The sequence below is a fragment of the Girardinichthys multiradiatus genome, chromosome 13 (genome assembly GCF_021462225.1).
Source record: "Girardinichthys multiradiatus isolate DD_20200921_A chromosome 13, DD_fGirMul_XY1, whole genome shotgun sequence".
NCBI lineage: Eukaryota > Metazoa > Chordata > Actinopteri > Cyprinodontiformes > Goodeidae > Girardinichthys > Girardinichthys multiradiatus.
The window spans coordinates 23524239-23552046 of record NC_061806.1 but is presented as its reverse complement, the minus strand read 5'-3'; the positions used below and the strand labels follow the sequence as shown (position 1 = coordinate 23552046).

The window sequence follows — 27808 nt, the reverse complement described above, 5'->3', positions numbered from 1 at the left end:
TTTATAGCCCCAAATCACACAGCATAGACCCTTAATAAATCCTCAATTTCTCTATTATCGTAAAGTCTGGGCTTAAGCCTCCAAATAACCAGAAATTAAACAGGTGAATTATTGTCCATGTCAACATAAATGCTTTTGGTTTATTGTTTATCACCAATGCTTCTGAAACGCGAATATGTCAAAGACAATTCGGCTATTTAAATCTGACAGTGGGATAGTTAATCAGTACCCCTGATGATAACTGCAAATTGCCCAAGATTATGTTGACACATCTTCATTGCAGCAAGTAGGAGAGGGGGGTTTGACGGCGGCAGTGCTGCCATTTATCCCGCCGGCAGCCCCAGGGGATTCTTCTTCAGCAGTATTTTTTTTAATGTCTGGCAATTAAAGGCCGTGGAACTGCCGGAGAGGGAGAAGAGCTGGGGAGACGAAGGAAGCTAGAGCAAATGAAATGAGCGAAGTTTCAAGGAGACAGAAGCACAAAGGGGAAAGAAGAGGGAAACAGGTATATAAATAGATGTATAGCACCTCACAAAATTATTCATACCCCTTGATATTTGTTATATATTGTCAGTGTACAATCACATATCTGGTAGATGGAAGGAAAAGGATACATGGTTTTCAGTTTCTTTACAAATGACAGCTTGTAAAGTGTGGTCTGCATTAATGGTTATCAGTTGGTTACTTGTAGAACCAGCCTTTGCAACAGTTACAGAGACAAGACGTTTAGGTTATGTCCCTACCAATATTGTAGTTCTGACATTTTTCCTTATTCTTTGCAAAGTAACTTAAGCTTAGACAGATTGATTGGAATGAATGAACATCAGGTTTTAAGCCTTGCAACAGATTTTCTGTTGGAATAAGGTCTAAGCCTTGACTGGGCCATTGAAACTCATGAATATTTTTTGACATATACCATTTCTTTCTAATCTGGTCATATGTTTAGGGTTGTTGTCTGAAAAATGAAGCCCCCCCTCCCCATAAGGACCAGATTTGTGGCGTGCGAAGCTAAGCTAAGCTTGTTCTGTACACAGATTCCCCGACCTGAGTTGTGGGTCTCTACAGCTCCTCCAAACTTCAAAGCGGAGGATATTGTTTTATAACTTGCTTCTCCTACTGTTCTCTAAAAAAAAAACTCTGGAGCTTTCATGGAACAGCTGGGGTTTTGCTGAAATAGAATTACTCACTACTTACACGCTAAAGGTGTGCCACACTTTATTTTGTAAAATAAATAAATTAAAGCAACATATGCTGCTTTGTGTTTGACTTTAAAAACCTAAATACATTTAAGTCTTTCATTGGAAAGTCACAAAAAGTGCTTGAAAACTTTTGCAAAGCACTCAACTATAGGTCCATGCTAAACAGCAAAGTTTGACTCTTATTAAGAAGCAAAATGAAAGCTGAAGCTGTCCAATTAATGAAAATTTCCAACTCTCAGTAAAAGCTCCTCTTGGTGCATTAACTCTATTCTACCTCTCATTGCGGCATACAGGCTGTACAGCAGAGAGCTGTTCGACAGGCAAATCCATCGTGCCTAGTTTTCACTCACAGTAGCAGTTGATGCTAATGCTTTACATATCTATCAGACTGACAGGCACAGCATGTTGGTTTGTTTCACTCAACGGGAGAAATTAATCACGCACATTTAGTACAACAAGAGAACATTTGAGCTCTGCATTAACTGCACTCACGCTGCTTTTGATGGCCATATTAAGACAATAGTCTCTGGCTTCTTATTGAGGCTATTTGTTAACAGTTCTAACTTAACTGTCAGGGCAGGCTCCTTTCTATGCGCTCGTATGCCTGTGTGGGTTTACAGTATATGTTGTGAACAGTAAACGTCAAATTTTTCAAGTTATTTCTGTGTCAAACTTCAAAAACACCTCTATGTGGCCATGTGTGGCAATTTTCATTTTCCCCTGACAGCCTCTCTGTGATTAAAATATCACTGACAACTGCTGCTCGACGTATTCCTCCATAAAAGGACAGTGTTAAAGTGGTCCCTGCAAATGGCAGCTCCCGTAAATCATAATACAAGCACATTATAGGCAGATTACATCTATTATTTGCTGCTGAGCTGCATGCAAATGGCATGCCCATGGGAGAGCAGAAAATCGCTTTAAACTTCAATAAGTTACAAGCGGCGGTAAGCCTAACCATAATCTGCACAAAGCTCCAGGCAGCAGCAAGGCTGAATGCAATTAGAGAAAAATTACATTTCTACAGTGTAAACAGAGGAAAGTAAAAAAACGAAGACTGATGAAATGATATGAGCATTGTGGATTATTTTTGATGGCTTTGGTTTCTCTTTAGTTGTCATTGTTCAATACTATAGCATTCCACCAGTGAAGTAATGTGACTATTTAATTCATGTGATGTGAGTTATTAAATGCTTAAAGCTTAAATACTGAGATTCCTCTTTTATACAATCATGTAGGTGAGTTCTCCAAGAGTTTTACTACATTTTAGCAAACATCATATACGCGTGTCATAATGATGCCTTGTCAGGAATGTACAGTCATCTGAAATAATTAGAACACCACATTAAATGTATAGTTCCTTATTAATAAATGTCCACATATTGATGTATATTCAGATGTTTTTATCTGTGTGAAGGAAGTTTAACAACAACAAACATTTGCCTTGTACTCAATCAAAGTAAGCAACAAAAGATATCAAATAAGTCTCTACCGCCTAATAGCTAGTCATATCAACCCATTGATTGATTGTTTTGGATCACTGTCATGTTTCAGTTTTTTAAAACATTCCCTGATACATATTCCTAAAACATGAAACTTTCAACTCCATGGAGTTGGCATGAGATTTCTTTCCTAGAATGCTGGATCTGGTTTATGGCAAATATGTAATCTTTTCTGGTGGCCAAATAGTTCAGTTTTAGACTCATCTGTCCAAAGAACATTACTCCAGAAGACTTTTCTACATTCTTTCTGGCAAACCTTAGCCTGGCATTCGGGATATTCTTGGAGAGCAAGTATTTGGTTCTTGCACACCTCCCATGAAAGTAAACCTGTGCAGCCTCATTCTGATTGTACAGGCATACACTTTCATATAAACAGTAGTGAGAGGGTTATTTATTTATTTTTTATCTTGTAGTCTGCTTTCAAGGTGAACTTGCTTGAATTTCCTAAGCTAGGCATGTTGACAGCTGTTTTAAGCGTCTTTCATGTGCAGACAATTTTCTGTACGGAGGAATGGCTGATTTTAAATTCTTTTGAGACCTTTAAATTCTTTACTAAACTCATAAGTTGCTGCAATTCTTCTTCATTCATTTAAGGGACAATACATGTGGGTGTCTCAATTATTCCTCACCATAAATTGCATTTTTTGTTATTATTTATAGAAAAATTTTTAATATCGGTTGTTGTTTAGTTATTAGTTACATTACTTAAGATTTCAGTATTGGTTACGATAGTTTACTTTTTTCAGTGCATGTTATTTTTTCATGTTGCTCCAACATATCCATTACACACTAGATGATATAAAGATGCAGTTTTCAAATAAGTACTACATTTGTTAAGAGATAATCTATCTAAACCAGTCTGGCTCTATGTAAAATAAATTGCCCTCTTTATAAATCATGCATTTACTCTGATTAAACATATTTTTTGGTTCAATTTTACTGCCAGACCTCTAGAAACAAGAAAATACTTAAACATAACCTGTCTGACAACCTGATAGGCTAAAATAATAGGCAAGAAAAAATTCACTGACTTCCATCAGTCAGGAGAGGGATTAAAGGGGTTAATGATTCAAAAATCTGAAAAGAGACTAGGCAAGACCACTGCTGACCAAAAAAACAAACCCACAAAGGCACATCTAGAACTTCCCGAAGAACATCTACAGAGGACCCAAAAACCATGGAGAAAATAATCAGCGGACTGTTACTCCGGTTGTAAAACCAACAGATCTTATTAGGTTTTAGGAAAGGAATATCTTACCGACAACACAGTGGTGGTAGTGTGATGGTCTGGGACTGATTTGTCACTTCAAAACTTGGACCACTTATCATAATAATTGGAACCATAAAACCTTAAAAAGGCAATCCATGCCCAAAAACAGTTTGTTTTCAAAAGCTTTTTTCTTTAATAACTAAGATATTTTAAACATGATTCAATCTGGTATTAAAATTAGTTTTATGATCTGAAAAATGTAGGTGTGACAAAAAAGCAAAAACAGAAAAAAAATTGTAAGGGGGCAAATAAGTTTTCACAGCACTGGATATCCTAAGCACAATTTCCTTTATCCACAGGGAGCTCATGGCATTTGCCTCCTTATTTGAAAAAGTAGTTTTGTTTGTTTGTGAATGAATACATGACTTTTGTTATAAATAGCTTTTCACAGACATCAGCAAAAAGCGTTGTACAAGATAAAATATGATCGTAAATAAAATTACATGACATAAACAATGTAAAAGTGCATATAAACTAGTAGGGCATAAAATACAAACAATAGCATGTAAAAGATAATGCATACAAAAAATACTATTGCCAGCTTAACTAAATTGGTGGATATTTACCTATTTTTTTATGACCAGTGCTGTGGAAAGTTGCTCAACTTTGAACCAATCACTTTTGCTTTTAAATGGTCATTTGACACTTTAACTAGTAATACGTATCCATGAATTAGCAAACACATTATTATTATGATTATTATTATTATTAGAGTCAATTATACCCTATAAGCAAGAACAATAATTATGGAGAATTGTTACTGTCGCTGTCTTATAGTAAAATGATAAAAGAAAAAAATGCGTTTTTTTGCTTTTTTTATTTATACTGTAGAAAAAATGTGATTCGTTTGTGGAACCGCTGGAATTTGAAAAAGTACTGTTTTGGACCTAAACATCCTAGGATCAAGGAATAGGTTCTAGGGATAACTTCGAATCACGTGATCTTGCAGCGTTTTTCTTTTTTTTGTTTTGCTGCGCCGTCTTCCCATCTGGCTTCACGCTATTGGTTGAAGTCATGAGATCCGGTCTCTGATTGGACGACGTTATGTCCGTGACGTAACCAGGAATTGTTTCAGGAAGAAGTGGTGTGTTGGCATTCAGGAGAGACTTGGACCAAAGTACAATAAAACGGACATTTCCGTCGTTCACGTACGTCAGCCAGGGGACGTGTAATGCAGACGAACCTCGCCTAAATAACTCGTTTTCTCCACAAACAGGAACAGTGTAAGTATGCACGGTAATGAATGGAAACTGCCTGCAGCCAGAGCAAAGCCTTATGTGGTTGTATTATATGCTCATTTACCCTCCAGCTAATATAAAACAATTACTATTCAGTGTGTACACTAATAAAACATAATGTGTTCAAGATATTTCACAAAGATATTAGAAATTACGCATTTCCAGAAATGTTGAAATTCTGTTGTCACAATTTTCTTTCGTGTTAGGAGTTTATTTTTAAAATGCTGGGAGATGGAGCGCATTTCTGTAGTAGTTTATAATAATATTCGTGGAAACTAAATATGGCTTTATAAAATTATTGCGACTACTTTCAGTCTTTAAATTATTAAGATCAAATATTTAGGTACAGAAACGAGCAAAGTAATACCATAACTTCTCCTACAGAGATTTAACAATTTAATACATTTAACTTTATCAAGGAATCTTTTTCTTGCAGAGCTGTTATCTACCACACTCTGTTACTCTATTTACTGGAGCTACCTACTCTGGTGTTTGGTTTATGAGGAGTGCCTTTGGTCCTGCAAATGATGTTGTCATGGAAATTGGACTCCTGGATCAGATGTTTGCTACTTACTTACTTGTACGAGCTCTTTGCTTGTCACAAACCTAATATAAGAGAAGGCATATTAATTAAAGGGACATGCAAATGCAGATGTGCACAATAGGGCTGAAATGATTAATCGTGATTAATTGATTATTGAAATAATCGTCAACTGATTTAGTAATCGAATAATCGTTAACAGACTCTAAAACATGCCATTTGCTGAAAACTCATTCAGAGCAGTAATTAAGCCAGAATTGTGCAAAAAATATATACATTTTCCATTTAAGATTAAAAAAAAAATCTGCTTTGTCTGTAAATGTCCGCTATCCAGAACTCCTCAAGTAGCGTAGTTTTAGCCTCACCTGTTACAAATTCTGTACAAAATCTCCTATTAAGCACCTTTTGCTTTCTGGTTATTAATTGAGAAAAATGCAGATTCAGCATGTTTAGCACAGATTCAGCATGTTTAGGTCACTGCTTGGCTACTTGCCTTGATAAATGACCCATGCAGGAGGTTAATGTGACATTACTCTGTTATTTTTAGATGCATGAAGCTTACACAAAAAAGTTGATGTAGGAACACAATTTTCTCTCCAAACAAATTGGACTGAGAGGAACTTCTAAACTAATATTAACTTTATTACAAACAAACCTTTTTTGTTTTTACTCAATTAATTCCTCCAAAGGTTCTAATGTGCTTTAATCTTTGATCACTTAGTTTCGTTAGATTTACCACACATTTTTATAAACTTAATAGTTTATCATTCCTTCTATATTGATGTGACGTTACTTTATTGTCTGTCTGCTACAGTCGACCTTCGACAGACAGAAATGTGTACAAATGCAGACCAAAAAATCTGCTTTGACATCCACAACAGGAAAGTTAACTTAAGAACTTGTTCTTTGGTTACAAAATATCTTAATATTAGCAGCAACTTGTAAAAGTAAACTTAAAAGGGAGTTTCCTTTTAAATTAATTTGTGCAGCCCATAACCTTGCTCAGAGGTGTTCAGAAGTATAAACAGAGGGCCTAGGTTTTTCTAATCATGTTAAACAACTCTGGCTACTATGTTAAGTACACCCTGCTAGTACCGGGTTAGATCCCGTTTTGCCTCCAGGCATAATTCAGCAAGGTGTTGAAAATATTCCTCAGGGATTTTGGTCCATATTGACATGATAGCATCACACAATAGCTACAGATTAATCCCAGCAGCAGATCTGTGATGTGAATCTCCAGTTCCATCACATCCCAACGGGTCTCTGTTTGGTTGAGATCTGGTGATTGTGGAGGCCATAGGAGTACTGTAGACTCATCATGTTCAAGACACCAGTTTGAGATGATTTAAGCTCTGTGACATGGTGCATTATCCTGTTGAAAGTAGCCATCACAAGGTGGATGCACTGTGGTCATAAAGATGGACATGGTCAGCAACAATATTCATGTAGGCTATGGTGATTTTAAAACCAGTCTGCACTTTGTCCTCTGACTTCTGTCATCAATGAGGCATTTTTGTCCACACAAACCTGGGAGATGGTTCTGCGCAAAAATCCTCATTTAAACAGGTTTTGTGAAAACATGAGATTTTTTTTTTTTTCAAGATTAGTCCAGGTGTTCCTCTCTACTGTTTCATTTCCATCACTTTCAGTGTTCCCGCCACTTTCCCCAATCTGAAGGATCTTGTTCCCCGTGATTTAAATCAGTTTGGGCCATAAAACAACAGTAAATGTCCACCTAAAGGGCCAAATATGTTATTGCAAAGTTGAGTCAATGCATGCAACTCAAATACTATAACAGCGAATATTCTTTAGTGATTCCAGTATTGTACAGATATTGCAATGATTGTAATTCCATGTATTGTTCATCTCTAAGCTCAATATTGAGAGCTTTATTATTCTGAAATTATGGTGATGTTAATGTGATTGTACACTGCTCAAAAAAATAAAGGGAACACTTAAACAACACAATATAACTCCAAGTAAATCAAACTTCTGTGAAATCAAACTGTCCACTTAGGAAGCAACACTGATTGACAATCAATTTCACAGTTGTTGTTCAAATGGAAAAGACAACAGGGGGAAATCTTTGGTGATTAGCAAGACACTCCATCCACCAACGTCATGTTGCACCACAGACTGTCCAGGAGTTGGCGAATGCTTTAGTCCAGGTCTGGGAGGAGGTCCCTCAGGAAGACATCCGCGTCTCATCAGGAGCATGCCCAGGCGTTGTAGGGAGGTCATACAGACACGTGGAGGTCACACACAATACTGAGCCTCATTTTGACTTGTTTTAAGGACATTACATCAAAGTTGGATCAGCCTGTAGTGTTTTTTTCCACTTTAATTTTGTGTGTGACTCCAAATCCAGGCCTCCATTGGTTAATAAATTTGATTTCCATTGATGATTTTTGTGTGATTTTGTTGTCAGCACATTCAATGAGAATATTTCATTCATTCAGATCTAGGATGTGTTATTTGAGTGTTCCCTTTATTTTTTTGAGCAGTGTATTTTTTCAGAAAGCACCCTTCTTTTCTTAATGTGGTCCAAATGCCTACACAGATGTAACATTTTGGGCATTTCTGACTAAACGGCACAAGATGATAAATGTTGCAGAAAATGTGTTTTTTTTTTTTTTTAAGCGATGTTTCTAATTGTGAACATAAGGATATTTTGCCTTTTTCCCATTTTTTTGTCTCTCCCTTGCTTCCTTTAACTTGCTGACTCTGGTTTCTTACTGACTGAGAACAATAGCTGTGCATATATCCTCCTTCTCCCGCTAATTCTAATGGGCTGGAAATGTGCTTGTGGACAATGTTTTTAGTGGGCGGTAAAATTCAGGTGGCAGCAGCGGTCTCCCATGAGAAGGTATCAGTCGGGAGCAGCAGCCAGACACGCTACTTGAACATGCTAATTCGGTCTCTCTCTCTTCCTATTCCAAAACTGCTTCTCCAGACACTCTCTCTGCTCCTGTTCCTCTTGGATGCAGATAGTTGCTTTTTTCTCTATTCTCTCTATGTACTCACCTGGATGCACATGTTCCTTTGTGGTTTACTTTTTAATCCAATCTTTTTCTTATTAGGGCATAGTAGCTGTTGAGTATTATTTGCCCAAGCTTGAGTGGGTGCAGATCAGCTCTTAGTATAGATGAGGCATTTCGGGGTCATCCAGCTGAGTGTGCTGTGCATTTGTATTCAGCCCTTTTGAGTCAATACTTTGTAGAAACATCTTTTGCTGCAATTACAGCAGCATGTTTGGATGTATCCCTACTAGCTTTACACCTATGAAGAGTAACTTTTTTCCTATTTTTCTTTGCAAAATAGCTCAACAGTGGAGAGATTCTGTGAACGCTAAATGTCAAGGCTTGCCAAAGATTTTCAGTTGGACTTTGACTAGGCCGTTCTAACATATAAATATCCAGATTTGTTTTCTTGCTGGAAGGTAAATTTCCACCCCAGTCTCAAGTCTTATGCAGCTTCTGACAGGTTTTCCACAACAAAATATTTTGGAGTGATCCTTCTCCCACATGCGTGCTTTGATGCTTACATGGCTTGATGGCAAACTGCAAACAGTACTTCTAGCTTGCCACTCTTCTATAAAGCCCTGATTTGTGGAGTGTATCACTAAGTTGTTCTGTCAACAAAATGAGCTGTGAATCTCTGCACCTTTCCTTGTCTGGCCACGTCGGTTAAGGTAGATTCCCATGTCTTGGTCGGTTTGCATTTTTGTCGTACACTTTTACCGTTTCTGATGGAACAGTAATCTAACTCTCTTTTAAACGTCTTCACAACTTTATTCCTTTCCTCTTTGATGTGTTCCTTGGCCTTTATGATGCTGTTCACAAACGTTCTCTAACCAATCTTTGAGGCCTCCATAGAACAACTGGAGTTATACTGAGATTAAATAACACACAAGGTGTATGCTATCTATTAACTATGGGAATTCTGAAAGGCAGTCGGTTGCTCTGGATTTTATTTAGGAGTATCAAAGCAAAAGCGGCTAATTACAAATGCACATTTTTCCGTTTTTTGGTGGAAAATGCAAAAACAAAACCATGTATCATTTCCCAATTCACTTTACAATTATGTGCTACTTTGTGTCAATCTATAAAAAAATCCCAATGAAATAGACTAAATGTGACAAAATGTGAAAATGTTCAAGAGGTGTGAAGATTATTTTTACTGCAAGTTTTAGCAGTGGGAAAAACGTAATTAGATCTTTACAAACACATATGGTTTTACAACAATTTCTAACCTACAGTGAGGTGTTTATTTCTTAACACAAATGTAGTCGCCAGCAGGATACTGTCTGTATTATTTTTAGCTCTTTCTCTTTATATATTTTACCTCTGAGCTGTCAGAGTAATCAAAGAGAACTCATGGTGTGAAGGGAAACGGCGTCATACTAAATGAGACTGATAGGAAGCTCACACTGCGAACTGAGTGCACATGGAAGGTGGTGAGAATTAATTTAATTATGTGCACCAGATGTATGTGAAAAGATAAACCATCTGGCCGATCAAAACTGACTTACTCTGTCTCGGTATACGATTGTGCAATTACTTAAATCTTTTCTGCAGATTTTACATTTATATCTTGCCGCAGCAGAAACGAGGAAAGAAGCTAAATTCGATTAAGCTAAATGCTCAGGCGCGAGCGGTGAGATGCAGCTGTGAAATGTTCTGTTTTTCTTTCCATTTCCTGTCAGACGGTGGAGGGAGAATGGGCAAGAAGGACGCCGGTGCCACCAAGTTACCAGTTGATCAATACAGAAAGCAGATTGGTAAGTTTCCATATGGATTCACACAACACAACCAGTACCATGTTGCATTTGATAAGATGACATTGTAGCAAAGATGTAAAGAACTGTTAAAGTTTCTTTATTTCAGAACATCAAAATAAGATACAGCTAGCATAATGCACTTGTCAATTCATGATTTCATTTATCAAGCGTAAAAAAAGCTTTCCAAAGAAACCTGGCCCTATGTAAATGAAAAAGCAATTGCCTTGTAAACTGAGTAACAGGCTGTGCTACCTTTGGCAGCGATAACTGCCATTAAGGGTTTGTGATAACTGGAAATGAGTGTTTTACATCTCTGAGGAATTTTGGCCCAGTCTTTGCAGAGTTTTTAATTTGACCAGGTTGGAAGGTTTTCAAGCTTAAACGGCCTCTTTAAGGTCGCGTCAGAGCGTCCTACCTGGATTTTAGTAATTACTCTTGGCCTCTTCAATTCCTTCATTTGAGAGAGTTTCTAGTGATGATCTTAAACACTGAAGTGTGACAAAATGGCAAAAACAAGAAATCTGTTAGTTGATAAATACTTCCACAGCACCATAAATCTAATTGACTGAAAGTGTTAGGCATTTACACCTTAGGGACAATTCTCTGTTGAAAATTGTTATTATGTACACTGTTCGAATAACTGCCTCTTTGATATTGTGTCTATTGCTCTTTTGTTCATGCTTAGTGCTACTTTAATTCAATAGTACCTGGGTTCATCATCCATCTATTGTTTATACCCGCTTCTCCTTAGGGTCATGAAGGGGGCTGGTATCTCTAGCAGTCACTGGGCGAGAGGAGGGGTACACCCTGGAGATGTCACCAGTCCATCACAGAGGTTCATGTCTCTTGGCTAACGAAAGAATCATGACTGAAATTAAACAAAAGACTTGAAAGAAACTGTTTGTAGATTCCCACAGCTCATGTCACGTCCTTTTTGTTGATTCTATTGGCTTAGATGGACAGTTGTGAGAATATGGATTGTCAGATCAACAAAGGCTGAGAGATTTTACTTTAGAGCTTTGCTGTAAAGTCTTTTATTTTACCCCATTTAATGGAGAGACTTCCAGGGTTGGTTTTGATCTGCAACTGTTATCACTAGGCAACAACATCTGCAACTATGCATGGTGAGCAAGAAATAATGACACAGAACAGACAGTTTACACACTGTTATATAAGAAGTGAAAGAATATGCTGGCATTTTAGCAATGCAATGATCTTCTGGTTTACTGTAATCTGGAAAATTGTGACTACACCACATATCTTGTTGACTGGAAATATATTTTAAACATATTTTCAATGGAGACATTACTGTTTTTCACAGATATACAGTCGTTAAAAAATTAGGATGCCCCATTAAATACTGAGTTCTTGGAAATAAATGTTTACATACAGTGCCTTGAGAAAGTATTCGGCCCCCTTGAACTTTTCAACCTCTTGCCATATTTCAGGCTTCAGACATAAAGATATAAAATTCTAATTTTTTGTGAAGAATCAACAAGTGGGACACAATTGTGAAGTGTAATGAAATTTATTGGATGTGTCAAACTTGTTTAACAAATAAAAAACTGAAAAGTGGGGCTGAGGTGGGAGAGTCTGTCCATAGGACAACAATCAGTTGTACACTGCACAAATCTGGCCTTTATGGAAGAGTGGCAAGAAGAAACCATTTCTCAAAGATATCCATAAAAAGTCTTGTTTAAAGTTTGCCACAAGCCACCTGGGAGACGCACCAAACATGTGGAAGAATGTGCTCTGGTCAGATGAAACCAAAATCGAACTTTTTGGCCACAATGCAAAACGATATGTTTGGCGTAAAAGCAACACAGCTCATCACCCTGAACACACCATCCCCACTGTGAAACATGGTGGTGGCAGCATCATGGTTTGGGCCTGCTTTTCGTCAGCAGGGACAGGGAAGATGGATGGGACCAAATACAGGACCATTCTGGAAGAGACCTGAGACTGGGACGGAGATTTTTCTTCCAACAAGACAATGATCCAAAACATAAAGCCAAATCTACAATGGAAAGGTTCACAAATAAACGTATCCAGGTGTTGGAATGGCCAAGTCAAAGTCCAGACCTGAATCCAATCGAGAATCTGTGGAAAGAGCTGAAGACTGCTGTTCATGAATGCTCTCCATCCAACCTCACTGAGCTCCAGCTGTTTTGCAAGGAAGAATGGGCAAGAATTTCAGTGTCTCGATGTGCAAAACTGATAGAGACATACCCCAAGCGACTTGGAGCTGTTATAAATTTCCTATTATTCCATTGTTTAACAACAATACTTCAAAAGAAACAAGAAAGTGTGTAGCTGATATAGAAAATTGCAATGTTTTGGCACAAATTTATGTACGAATGGAATGGGCAGCACATAGTAGGGTTGTCAAAATAATCAATATATCAATATTGATGCAAAAATTTTTTATATTGTTCAAAGATTCTCATTTACATCAAAATCAATATAATCTGACTTATTTTTATTTGTCCAAATTGTTGCACTCTATTCTGGCAGCAGTCCTGCAATATCAGAGACCTCTGACCAAAACAATGAGCTGCTGCTGGAAATTTTAAACTTTAACATGTTGAGTAGAGCCAGAAAAAACATGACTATTGAGCCAACAAGGCAAACAAAGCATTTTTCAGAGGTACTTTCTCTATGAGACAGACCGTCAGGTTAAAAACCAAATAGAGTACAATGCCACATGCTAGCCAGTTAATGCTACAACGCTGATGTTTAAGATCAACTAAGTAATGTCACTAAAGCTCCTGTATTTGCAACTGTGAAGTTAGCTTATGTCAACCTCTAGGTTGACATAAGCTAACGCTATCTGTTTGAATATTAGCTTCACGGATATGGACAGCCCAATAGCGGTGTTCTGTCAGTTTGAGCTCCCGCTTCAAAGTGCACAGTTCTGAATCATGCCAAGCTTCGTACGTTTTTCTTTCAAACTTTATTAAGAACAACAAAATGGAACATGACACCTATCCAGTTGACAACAACACAGAAAGGAGTACAGTACAATGTGTTGTAAATGTGCCAGCAAAGGGTGGCGCTACAAAGTATTAACGCAAGGGGGCCGAATAATATTGCACGCCCGACTTTTCAGTTTTTTATTTGTTAAACAAGTTTGACACATTCAATAAATTTCATTCCACTTCACGACTGTGTCCCACTTGTTGTTGATTCTTCACAAAAAATTTGAATTGTATATCTTTATGTTTGAAGCCTGAAATGTGGCAAGAGGTTGACCAGTTCAAGGGAGCCAAATACTTTCGCAAGGCACTGTATGTCCATGTACATTCTTCTTTGGGTTATTTCTGGAAAACAAAGTGATGTAATTGCAGGTAAACATAAAAATAACCTTGTTTTAGTCATAAAACAAGACACCAACAAAAATGTGTATTCTGACTGAGGAAAAAGTTAGGACACCCTACTCACTAATGGCTAGTGTTACCCCTGATTGAAACAACTTCAGTGAGATGCTTTTTTTAGCCATCAGCCAGTCTCTGTCTTAGTCTTCATTTCCTGCTGTGAGATGGTTGAGGGGTTTCTTGCATGTACAGCCTATTTCAAGGCACCCTGCAGAATCTCAATCATACCAAGATCTTGGCAGACTTACCATGCTACTACAATCTTCATTCTGAGGTTTCAGACAGCTCCTTCAATGTTATATATTTGGTCTCTCTCACTCTAGTGGGGTAACAATATTCTGAAGATGTGCACCTTATATACCTGTGTGTAAATTTAAGCAGTGGTAAAGGGGGGGTTGTGATTAAATTCTTTTTTTTACTAGCATCGACCAAAAAAATGGAAATATATAACAGAACGTTGTGGGAACAAGACGTGAATAATAATAATAATAGTGTTAATAAGACGAAGTACAATACTGTTACATTTATAGTCGCAGAGTTTAGAAGCATAAGTAAATAGCACCGTGGTTTGGGAGACCCTATGAGCTTTGTTCACATTAGCCTGAGTCCATTAAAAAAATATACATTTTAAAAATGAAATGTAATGACACCACAGAAAATTGATTCATCTGCTAAACACCAGCATCACATGACACAAGATATCATTCTGGGTCGTCAGCTCCTGTGTCCAGGCAACAATAATAACCCACTCTTCTTTGAAGAAAATCCTTGTGTTATTCTGGTTGTAGTTCTGACTATTGCTATCTTTTTAAGCAGAAAGCCATTATGCTGCCATCTTTACACCTGAACTGTCTTTGTCCTGCTGGTGCCCCATGTTGGCAACATTAGGCAAGCATTTATCAATTTGTACCCCTCATCAAATAAGTTTTGGGGGTCTGAAATTTTATTTTCTCATTCACTAACACAATAAAAGAAAACCCACACCTCCCTATCATATTTTTTTATGACTTACAAAAAAATGAACAGAAGAAATTATATATACCTCATGCATGCAATTTATTTAAGTGCCTTTTTAAAAGTAAAATCTTCCCAAGAGACATACATTCTGAAGATATTTACGGATAAGTCTTTGCTGTACCATTTATTGTATTGTTCTGAAACACTTCCTCTCTGCGGATGATTGTTTTTTGCTCCCTGCTGATTCACATCCTCAGATTATTCTGTTGTTCCTGGTGTTTCTTTTGTGTTAACAGGTGTCACTGGGGTCTCTTAAGCAAAATCATTGTTTTAGTTATTTACTATTTTATTGCTAATCTGTGATTTTTGTTTTTTGTTTTCTTTTATATCATTCAGAAAAAAGACTGTCAGTCTAACTAGAATATTTGTTTTTTCACCGTCTTGTGACAGCCTGTTGAGAAATGTGCATCTTTTTTTCACTCTACCAGGCTCTGATGTGTTTTCATGTAGTGATGGAAGAATAACACAATTTAGTCTCCTGATTTTCCTTAACCATCTGCCATTATGTTAAACCTTGCAGGTTCAACAAACATAACAAGCTCAGCTCCCAACGTCACTACAAGAAAAAGTCCAGGAAAAAATGTTTTCCTTCCTTTCTCTTTTATTGAGTTTTGTTTGTTGTTTTTTTTATGTGGCACATTAAAGTTTAGACCTCATTTGTTAGGAATACATTTCCTATTATTCCATTGTTTAACAACAATACTTCAAAAGAAACAAGAAAGTGTGTAGCTGATATAGAAAATTGCAATGTTTTGGCACAAATTTATGTACGAATGGAATGGGCAGCACATAGTAGGGTTGTCAAAATAATCAATATATCAATATCGATGCAAAAAAAATTAATATTGTTCAAAGATTCTCATTTACATCAAAATCAATATAATCTGACTTATTTTTATTTGTCCAGATTGTTGCACTCAATTCTGGCAGCAGTGCTGCAATATCAGAGACCTCAGACCAAAACAATGAGTTGCTGCTGGAAATTTTAAACTTTAACATGTTGAGTAGAGCCAGAAAAAACATGACTTTTGAGCCAACAAGGCAAACAAAGCATTTTTCAGAGGTACTTTCTCTATGAGACAGACCGTCAGGTTAAAAACCAAATAGAGTACGATGCCACATGCTAGCCGGTTAATGCTACAACGTTGATGTTTAAGATCAACTAAGTAATGTCACTAAAGCTCCTGTATTTGCAACTGTGAAGTTAGCTTATGTCATCCTGGAGGTTGACATAAGCTAACGATATCTGTTTGAATATTAGCTTCACGGATATGGACAGCCCATGTCAGTTTGAGCTCCCGCTTCAAAGTGCACAGTTCTGAATCATGCCAAGCTTCGTACGTTTTTCTTTCAAACTTTATTAAGAACAACAAAATGGAACACGACACCTATCCAGTTGACAACAACACAGAAAGGAGTACAGTACAATGTGTTGTAAACGTGCCATTGTTTCACTCTAGGTCTTACAAAACGTACAATTTACATTAATATCATCTTTAAGTGTGTGGAGGTAGTTGTTAGTTAGATAGAAGCTCTTGAAGCATTTTAAAAGAAAGCTCCTATACCTGGTTGGTCAAAAGAACCATTGTGAAAAAAGCCAGACGTTGTCCCAGCAGCTGTTTTCCACAAAGCTGGACGTGATCCTTTACTAAAAATCAAGTGGGTGGTGCTCAGCTTTAGTTGCTAATCAGGGGAAGGACTCGGGTAACGTTTAATTGTGACGTCACAATTACACAGCTGTTGAAACTGCGCATTTTCTAGAAAAAATAAAACGTTCATTTATAGCCAAGAAATTGACGAATGTTGGAATTTTCTTTTGCGTTTGGACTGTTTGTATAAGCGTTATAGACCCAAATGGAAGTATGAAAATGATCAAAAAGTAAATTTTCCATAGGTCCCCTTTAAAACAGGGAATTAATAATCAAGCTACGTGTGCTGAATGTAAATTTTAGTACCTAATTTAATTTAAGATGAAATCAAAATCGAGATTCGAAAACCAGCCTTGATCTCTGAGTGATGAGCACCAGAACCACCACTATAGAACAGGAAAAGGCACCTTATTGTGCCAGATACGGGCTGTACCTTTGTAACCAGTTTGCATTTCTCCTTATGCGGTCCCCACTTCTGCACGGTTCAATCAGCTGCTACTGTTCACTTCTGTCACTGAGCTTAGGCCATTTTTTCAGATGATATAACTAAGATTAAAGGGGAAATTTCCCCAAGACTACTGGAGTAAGCCTAAAAAACAACTCAGAATCCTGCTTTTTACCAAAATAGCCAAATGTAACATGCGTTTTGATGAGTTAAAAAGAAAGCACAACCCCTTCTCAAAAAGGTGATCAGTCTGGCAAGTCTTCTTAATATTTCCGAAAGTTGTGTTGTAGTCTCAGAACTCAGCTCCTCAGAATGAGGACTTCCATGGGAAGTGTCATCATGAAGGACAGATCAGACAATCGGAAGTAAACATGAGATAACACAAAAGCTACGCCAGGATAAAGAGCCAATGATAAATTGATTTTACTGTGTTTCCTAAAATGCCTATTTTAGTAGTCCCAGAGACTTCTTTAAGTTCCAAAAATGTCTACAAGCTATCATTTTATTCATAGTAACTCATGACTGAAGCTGCTTTTACATGCAACCAATTCAAATGTTACAATTCTTCTAATTAAAAGACCGGTTCCTATTCTGTTGGACACATTAACAATTTGGATGGAATATTTGAGTGTTTTAGTTTTCTACATTAAATAGAATCTGACTATTAACCAGAGTAAAATCTTTGTGTTGAAAATTTGTTGCCCACCTACAAAAAAAGCACAATAAAAAGGAACACATTAATTTTAAAAACTGCTTCACTAATGGTGCAAGTGAGTTTTTGAATTATTCTGAACTCCGGTGATACCATTTGAAGTGATCTTGAAAAAACCAAGATTTTCTAGATGAATGGAAAAATCTTTGCTGTGTGTACACACTACCCTTCATCCTGACCGATGCTAGTGATCCACACCATGTGCTTCCCGACTATTTGATTCCCAAGGCAAAGGAAAAGTCTATCAGGCATGCAGTCAGTGTCTTTGCAGAGAGTACTGGGTGGTTGGATGTCTTTTCAAATCGCTCTATATGAGCTGGAGGACTACTCCTTGTAGATAGACAAATATCCTTAAAACAGTATCCCTGAGGTTTGTCAGTGTTCCTTTGACCTGACTATGCTGGTTTTCCCTTTATCCCAGTTGTTTTGTTTCAAAGTAAATACCTAACTTGAAATGAAAACTATAATGTTACTAAAAGAGGTAATTGCCCTGGTTGAGGAGCATGACCAGATTAATGAGCAAATATAAACTGGTCTGAAATGCTTCAACTCATTTTCAATTGCCATGGTTCATTAGGCAAATGACCAGTATTCTTCTAGATATAATTGGATGAGCCGTCAACCAGTCAGAGAAAATTAACATGTCATGTAGAGCTGAGCAAAGTACCTCAACCATAGTTATCTCATTTCCTTATCATTCATACAAACTGTGATATTGTTAGATGTCTACTCCTGTTCTGGTTTCAATTAAATGGCAAATTTGTATGATATGCAAGTCACACACCCCTTCCTCCTCCTCCCCCGAGTGCTCAATCAAATGTGATTAATTTTAGCTAATACCCCCTACCTGTCTCATTATGCTAAGCAGAGGAATGGATCAAGATAAAAACAAATTTTACCATACTCTCATCAGACACCATTTAAATGCAATGTCAAGCTGACAGGAAAAAAAAGAGAGACTAAGTGGATTGGTGGGCCAAGCCAGTTTCATCCTCCTGCTCTTCCTTTGACATTTAATTAGAGATTACTTCAATGGCAGGTACAATCACACTCCAGTTCAGTGTGGTGCTTGTTCTGCACTTGTGCCCGAACCCATAAACTTTAAAGCCTTCTATGATCTGGTTTGATTTTAGAGTTCAGAACCTGTTCAGACCTGACGTTAACATGTGTCCTAGCTAATTGAGATACAAGCAGACAAGGACATAAACACAGTTCTGATTAACATAAGCTGTGTTACCCTTAGCTATAGCCAAATTAAAAAGAATAAGCAAGTCTGGTAGGGTGACTCCATAGTTCACCCTACAGACCAGTACCCTGTTGAGTGACGAGACCTTGATGTGTCCAATCAGACAGTCTTCTCACACACATTTTGTGTGTGAGTACACCAATCACTACATAGTCCAGGACCATGAATCTTGTTTTTAGTTTTCATTGCGCCACATTTCAACAGGTTGTCACTTTGCTTCCTACTCAGTGTAAAGAAGTTGTTGAACCAGTCTTTGAATAGGTGCAGCTCCTGAACAAGCCTCAACTTTCCTGACTCTGACGATATTATAAACCAAAACCCTTCTAGGTGCTGGATGTCTCTTCATCCTCCTCCTCCTCCTTCTCTGTAAAAGTAATGCCAGAGCTTGCTTCTGACAGCTTGACAGATACATTCTACATTCATATTTGCAGCTGGAAACTCTGTACGTTTTGGGTAACTTTTTGGTCGCCTAGCAACTATTACCAATTTTGGGTAATATTTGCATGGGTGCACCCTTCTCCCCTTCTCTACTCTTCATCACCAAAGCAATTACAGTCCTCAAGCCTGTCCTATGTAGATGTGGCACAAATCTGCAACATTAAAAGCGTCATGCTCTACAGCTGCTAGTTCAGTTGTCTTGCATGGGAACATAAAACCTAACTTCTGCTTCATTTTATAAGGGAATAAGACACATATGATTGTTTAAAAAAATTCCCAGCTCCGAAGTTTGTGTCATTATGTGTTTTCAACATGATGATACAGAAACAAGAACTGGAGTAACTTCTATTTTGGAATAGAAAAACAGCGCAAGGGGAAAATAAAAATCATAAACAAGCTATGCAATACTTTCTCTTCCTGTTCTACATCTTGTGACAGAGGTGACAGAACATAATTGAGATAATTATATTCATAAATGACATGCCCATTGAGGCTAACTGTGGTTTGTGTAAAAAACCAACTCCACATCAGTAGATCCTGTAATATAAAAGGACATACAGGTCCTTCTCAAAATATTAGCATATTGTGATAAATTCATTATTTTCCATAATGTCATGATGAAAATTTAACATTCATATATTTTAGATTCATTGCACACTAACTGAAATATTTCAGGTCTTTTATTGTCTTAATACGGATGATTTTGGCATACAGCTCATGAAAACCCAAAATTCCTATCTCACAAAATTAGCATATCATTAAAAGGGTCTCTAAACGAGCTATGAACCTAATAATCTGAACCAACGAGTTAACTCTAAACACCTGCAAAAGATTCCTGAGGCCTTTAAAACTCCCAGCCTGGTTCATCACTCAAAACCCCAATCATGGGTAAGACTGCCGACCTGACTGCTGTCCAGAAGGCCACTATTGACACCCTCAAGCAAGAGGGTAAGACACAGAAAGAAATTTCTGAACGAATAGGCTGTTCCCAGAGTGCTGTATCAAGGCACCTCAGTGGGAAGTCTGTGGGAAGGAAAAAGTGTGGCAGAAAACGCTGCACAACGAGAAGAGATGACCGGACCCTGAGGAATATTGTGGAGAAGGGCCGATTCCAGACCTTGGGGGACCTGCGGAAGCAGTGGACTGAGTCTGGAGTAGAAACATCCAGAGCCACCGTGCACAGGCGTGTGCAGGAAATGGGCTACAGGTGCCGCGTTCCCCAGGTCAAGCCACTTTTGAACCAGAAACAGCAGCAGAAGCGCCTGACCTGGGCTACAGAGAAGCAGCACTGGACTGTTGCTCAGTGGTCCAAAGTACTTTTTTCGGATGAAAGCAAATTCTGCATGTCATTTGGAAATCAAGGTGCCAGAGTCTGGGGGAAGACTGGGGAGAAGGAAATGCCAAAATGCCAGAAGACCAGTGTCAAGTACCCACAGTCAGTGGTGTTCTGGGGTGCCGTGTCAGCTGCTGGTGTTGGTCCACTGTGTTTTATCAAGGGCAGGGTCAATGCAGCTAGCTATCAGGAGATTTTGGAGCACTTCATGCTTCCATCTGCTGAAAAGCTTTATGGAGATGAAGATTTCATTGTTCAGCACGACCTGGCACCTGCTCACAGTGCCAAAACCACTGGTAAATGGTTTACTGACCATGGTATCACTGTGCTCAATTGGCCTGCCAACTCTCCTGACCTGAACCCCATAGAGAATCTGTGGGATATTGTGAAGAGAACGTTGAGAGACTCAAGACCCAACACTTTGGATGAGCTAAAGACCGCTATCGAAGCATCCTGGGCCTCCATAAGACCTCAGCAGTGCCACAGGCTGATTGCCTCCATGCCACGCCGCATGGAAGCAATCATTTCTGCCAAAGGATTCCCGACCAAGTATTGAGTGCATAACTGTACATGATTATTTGAAGGTTGACGTTTTTTGTATTAAAAACACTTTTCTTTTATTGGTCGGATGAAATATGCTAATTTTGTGAGATAGGAATTTTGGGTTTTCATGAGCTGTATGCCAAAATCATCCGTATTAAGACAATAAAAGACCTGAAATATTTCAGTTAGTGTGCAATGAATCTAAAATATATTAATGTTAAATGTTCATCATTACATTATGGAAAATAATTAACTTTATCACAATATGCTAATATTTTGAGAAGGACCTGTATTAGAGCTGACCGTGGATCCGTGGGAAGAGTAGCCGCCTTACAATCTGAAAGTTGTGGGTTTGATTCCAGCTTTCAGGGTTTCTCCTGCCATGTGTCAATGTGCCCCTTGGACAAGGCTCTTACTTCAACTTGCCTACCGATCTGTGTATGAATGTGGTATGAATGTGTGGACGTTTGTGACTGCAATTGGGTGAGTGTGGCTCAAGTGTAAAGTGCTTTGAATGGTCGTATGACTGGAAAGGTGCTATAGAAGTTTAGTCCATTTGCATATATCATAATTTTAACAATTTTTCCTTTTCAGTTGTGTTGGGGCTTGTAGCTCATGATGGTTATTTTCATGTCCATGACCAAAACTGAGAAATATGTAAAGAAGTTACAAAACGACAGATGACATTACATTTTAAATGCCAAACTTGGGCATTAATGCATACCACAATGTCCTGCTAACACTAAGGTAGTAATGGTGAAGTCTCCAGCTCAAGTTTGACTTCAGAAAGTTTTATGTATATGTTAATGTCTCCAATGAGGAGGAGGAAGTCTCAAAGAAATGCTGTCTGACAGAAATAGCCTGGAGACCTATCAAACCAGTACCCTATGAAGGGACTTAAAAGAACTGTTGAGAGCCCAGTCTGCTTTGAATTCAAAACATTAAAGTTCTGGCTGCATTCTGGTGGATGTTGCAATTTATGCTCCGATTCTGACCAGCATTACTTTTGTACACAGGTAACATAATCAATCCATGTTATACTTGTCGGGGATTCACTACTGTGATATAACTATAAAAACATTATTCTGATGACAATGACTGCCACACCCCCTCCCCAAAAAAGTCACTTCTAACTAACGCTACACAGTGAATGGGATGGATGGAAGGGAAGTTCAAATACTGATATACAACCAGACATCAGCTCTCCTTCTTTTAGCTCAGACATGGAGAAAAAATTAGTCACAGATGAGGCCAGTTACCTTGGCTAACACGAAGGAGGAACATCCTCTCGCTCATTTTGCTTACTTTTTGCATTGTGCGAATCTCTACTAATTATTTGATGTTGCTTTTTGGTTGGCAAATCTTTGTGGCATTTGTTTGAATAGTGAGCAGAGTGCTGTACTCTCAACAAGATTTCCCCTTTCCACTTCCCTCTCCACTCTGACAATTGGAGGAGATGACCCTTTTCCCCTTATGAATTCCCACTAGCTCACTGTCTGTTTCTGGCAACATGCTCCCCATTTCTATTAGTCGCTCACAGAGTCAGCGGGAGGTGAAGGGGAGGGTTTTAGTACCTGAAGGAACCAAGAGAGAGAAAGGAAGAATGAGTGAATTTGAAATCTCAGAAAAAGTAATGGGAAGAGTAATGAATGTAAACAACAAAGAAAATTATCTTGTAAGACCAAGCCTTAACACAGAGCTTATGGTCATTCCTCTTTACTGTCTATAGACGAGAGAGAAAATATATTTTAGAATAAAGTGTAAATTTCAAAAAAAATTTTTGACACCTTTTTATTTTAAGGATATTCTTTCGAACACCTTCTCCAATTGTAATACCTGTAATAGTCAAGGAGGATATTTTTCTGCCTCATTCTAAAATACTGTTCCATTTTTTCTACGCAGGTCCTTGACAGACAGTTTACTACAGTTATGTCACAGTTCACTGACTGCGCCTAAAGTTCAATCAAACTTGTCTTTATTACAAAAAAATAAGCAATAAGTGATTAGCATAAATTTGGTTTTTGTAAATTAAGATTAAAAAATACTGGGATTTTGGAAACTTTTCATAACAATCAATGTGAATTTGTGGAAATTACCACAAATGTGTTGTAATAAATGAGAATCAACTTGGATTTTAAAATAATTAAAGTTTTAATTACAGTTGGGGAAAATATATTTTAGTTGGCATGCACAATATCAGAAAAATATGTAATTAAGATACTACTGTATTACTGAAAATTCTGATATCTATCAGTTACGGTTCTACTTTCATTATCATTACTCAATGTCTCTGCCACTCTCTGGGAGCTTTAATGTCTCAGACACCAATAGTCTACATCAGGTGTGGGCACTAATGGCAGTTTGAGTCCATCCAACTGGCCAAATATATTCTGGATATGTAACGCATGAATTCCTGACAATTGATTTGCTATATTGTTCTGCTCTATACTTTAGCATAATCTTTACTAAAATAACCAGAGTTTGAGCAATCACTCTTGAGTACATCTATGCATAGAACCTTGGTCTAACGTCAGTGGTCATTGAGCAAAATGCGGAGTACACCCTGGACAGGACGCCAGTCCATGACAGGCCAACACAGAGATGCGCAGGACAAACAACCATGCTTGCAAACACTCATACCCAAAGGCAATGTAGAGAGACCCATTAATACAACAGTCTTGTTTTCAGAGTTTGGGAGGAACCTGGAGTACCCGTAGAGAACCCACATATTAACGGGGAGAACAAGCAGAGACAATGTTGAAAGAGCCAAAGGCTGAGATTTAAACCCAGGACTTTCTTGCTGCAAGACAACAGTGCTTATCACGGTTCCACCATGCAGCCCAGTTTTGCTATTATAGGCTAATGTATTTGTTGTATTAATGCTTAATTTGCAACTATCACAATGATGTCTACATATTACAAAAGTACTATGCAAACAAAGCTTGTTTAAATTTCACCCAAAATTGTTGGCAGTTTATGGAATCTTTTCACATATTTGCAACCCTAATGGTTACCTACCTTACACATACGGATGCTGGCAGGAATGTGCTGCCGCTCCTCTGCCACCCTGTACACCCGTGGCATTTTGTCTCTTCATACTCTCACATACTTATCAGTTTTCTCCCTATGTTCTCCCAATTTTAGGTAAGCAGGACTACAAAAAGACAAAGTCTGTCTTAAAGGCGACACGGCTGAAAGCTGAAGCAAAGAAAAATTCCTCTGGATTTAGGGTAAGATTACCTCAGCAAACATCTCTGTCTCCTCCAGTGTAAATTGAGTGTCCATTACACTCCTCTCTGCCAGTGTGTCTCGGTCTATCTGGGATTCTTCTTGTCTGTCTGCCAATCATTTTCCTTCCTATTTGTCTAACTACCTGATTGAGAATGCATCTCACCGGGTTATTTTTAATATCCCAGACACTTCAATGTGCTGCTTCAGGAACACACTGTACGCCTTTTGAGAGGGAGATGACATGCACCAGATTTACCTGTAATTATGTGATGTGGCCTCGCACCCATAGACGTATTGTAAGCTGTAAAATAAATTGCAATGTCCTACATGGTGTGGAAACAATCATCTCATCTTGAACGTGACTAAAACAAAGGAGATGATTGTAGATTTTAAGAGAAACAGGAATAAGTCAAAAACTATTTCCATCATGGGAGAAGAAGTGGAGGTGGTGGAGGAGTATAAATACCTCGATGTTCACCTGGACAACAGACTAGAGTGGAGATGCAACTGTGAAGCCATCTACAAGAAGGGACAGAGCAGACTGTACTTCTTGAGGAAGCTTAGATCCTTTGGCGTTTGCAGCAAGATGCTGCATATCTTCTATAGGTTTGTTGTGGAAAGTGTGATCTCTTCTGCCATCATCTGCTGGGGAAGCAGCATCAGAGCCAGGGACTTAAAAAAGCTCAACAAGCTGATAAAAAAGGCTGGCTCTGTTCTGGGGACTCTTCTGGAACCTCTGGAGATCATTGTGGAAAGACGGATTCTTCATAAAATGAAGAACATTATGGAGAACCCTGAGCATCCTCTTCATGAGACTGTCCTACAACAACAGAGTGTCTTCAGTCAGAGGCTTCTTCAGATCTGCTGTAAGACGGAGCGCTACAGGAGATCCTTCCTGCCCACAGCCATCAGCATCTACAACGGCTCTTTGAAGAAACCTTCATAATATGAGCTATAACAACATTTAATTTCCCTTTGGGATTAATAAAGTATGTTTGAATTTGAATTGAATTTAACAGAAAGTGCCACAATTTTATATTAGTTCACATCTAACAGTCTAGAAAAGGTTAAAAAGCTTTTTCAAAGGGTTTGGGACTGCAGGGAACTACAGATATGAACTTAAAAGTCTTATCACAATATTCTGTGGCATTTTTTTAATCAAATGAATGATATGCTAACGCACACATACACAGAACGACAAACTCAACTGATGGCATGACCTACTTAGCAGAGGTAAAACAAAAGCACTGCTGACGAAAAAGAGGACAAAGACTTGTCTTTTTGCCAAAAAACATTTTGATAATTCCTGAGACCTTTTGGAAACTTTTGGACTGATGAGACAATATTCGAGTGTGTCCTGTTACATCTAGTGTAAAACTAACTTAGCATTTCAGGAAAAGTATATCACACTGACAGTTACGGTAGTGTGATGGTGTGGGTCTGTCTTGCTGGTTTAGGACAATTTACCATAACTGTTGGAACCATGAAGTCTGCTCTCTAGCACAAAATCCTAAAGAAAAATGGACGGTACTCGGGTGATGCGGTAAAAAAAGTATTCAACGTACACCAGCAAGTCCACCTCTGAATGGCTTATAAAACAACAAAATCAAGGTTTTAAAGTGGCCCAATATAAATCAGGACTAAATTAGGAATCTGACATGTTAAAATGGAACAACAAAGCAAAAGATGGGGATTCCTTGTTTTACCAGAAATGTTAATAAAATCACATGCTGTCTCATTCTTGTTAATCAGATATAATTTTATCTTATCTTGTGAGTGGGATATATTCTTACACCCCTATTTAGTGAGAACTAAGAAATGTAAACAAGGAATTAGAGACGGTGGGAGAGAGATGGATAATATAGTGGACAAAACAAATTGGAGAAAAATGTCATATACAGTTAGGAATTGTATTTAGTAATGTTGGTGTTTTAAGGATGTTATTTGCAGTTCCTTTGTCACACAGCAGCAAGTGCAAGTTGGCAAAAATGGACAACTCCATATTATTAATTCTCATAGCATTTTTTCTTTTGTTTTTCTCAATGAATTTGCTTTTACTAACATTATAGTCCGAGATAGGCTTTTAATCCTATTTAAAATAGCAGAAACTATGAAATGGAACTGAATTCACTGGGTAAATCTTTTTTATTGGTTTGTTATCATCATTAGTTTTTTTTGCAGAGTTGTTTTTCTTCAGCCAATTAAAAAGTTGTTCTGTTTACACTTATAACAACCCAGCACCTTCTTTTCCTCATTAAGCCTCAGCAAAGACCCTAAAGAATGAACAAATCACATCCAGCATTAAGCACTGGGTGAAATGGTCAGGTTCTAAAATATGCAACTCTTAGACATGCAGGGCCTCATTAAACACGTCTTTAATCCAATTAGATTAGTCCATATCTTGAAATATTGATATCGGTCATGAATAATTTATGTTTTTCGTGCCCAAGACGAGGGGAATTTTCAGAGGTCGGATTAAAAATACCTCTGGGATGAGGATATTAAACTGACTTGGACCTCTTGGCCGAGAGTTTGATTGAAATTCCGCCTAAATGTAATGGATATTTGGTCATGCTTGCTTACCCATCAAGTTCTTTTTACACTGATGTTAAGTTGAAAAAGGGTTTCTTTTTTTCCGGTTTCACACAGCTTTACGATGAATTCAGAAAGCTCTAACAAGCTTCTAAACCTCTAGCTGACGGCTTCAATTTTCCTTTGCCGTTTGTAGCACAGATTTGGGTACAATTGTATGTTGCAGGTGCATCTCAGTAAATTAGAATATCATGGAAAAGTTCATTTATTTTAGTAAATTATTTCACAATATAAAACTCACAGATGTACTAGACACAGAAGGATACATTTCAAGTGTTTATTTCTGTAGATTTTGATAATGACGGCCTACAGCTAATGTAAACCCAATATTCAGTTTTCTGAAAAATCGAATAGATACAACCTACAAAAAATGCAGAAATGTTGGTCTGCTGAAATTTATGTCCATGTACTCTACAGTTTGTGTACAGTGGACAGAGCCCCACTCAGTCCATGGAGTGGCTCCATTTGCTTAAATTGTTGCTTCCGTGTGGCGTAGCTTGGAGGCAGGTAGCCTTTATTATCTGCTTCAACATAGCTTTCCAAATAATGACTGAATGTGGAAATGTCGCACTGGACCTCAGGCAACTTGGATTCTGTGCCTCTCCAGTCTTCCCCCCTGACTCTGGGACCTTGACTTATAAATGAAATGCAAAATTTACTTTGATCTGAAAAGAGGACTTCAGACCACTGAGCAATCA

At 37.9% G+C, this 27808-nt stretch overlaps 1 protein-coding gene across 1 annotated transcript in view; it reads left to right on the top strand.

Moving 5' to 3' along the window:
- Nucleotides 1-5028: 5028 nt before the first annotated feature.
- The window catches only part of triqk (triple QxxK/R motif containing), a 37401-nt gene continuing 14621 nt past the window's right edge, over nt 5029-27808 (top strand). The window contains exons 1-3 of the mRNA XM_047384847.1: nt 5029-5194; nt 10456-10530; nt 24432-24517. Of these exons, the coding sequence (XP_047240803.1) occupies nt 10470-10530; nt 24432-24517 (147 nt within the window). The 5' untranslated portion in view covers nt 5029-5194; nt 10456-10469. The remainder of the gene's footprint in view (nt 5195-10455; nt 10531-24431; nt 24518-27808) is intronic.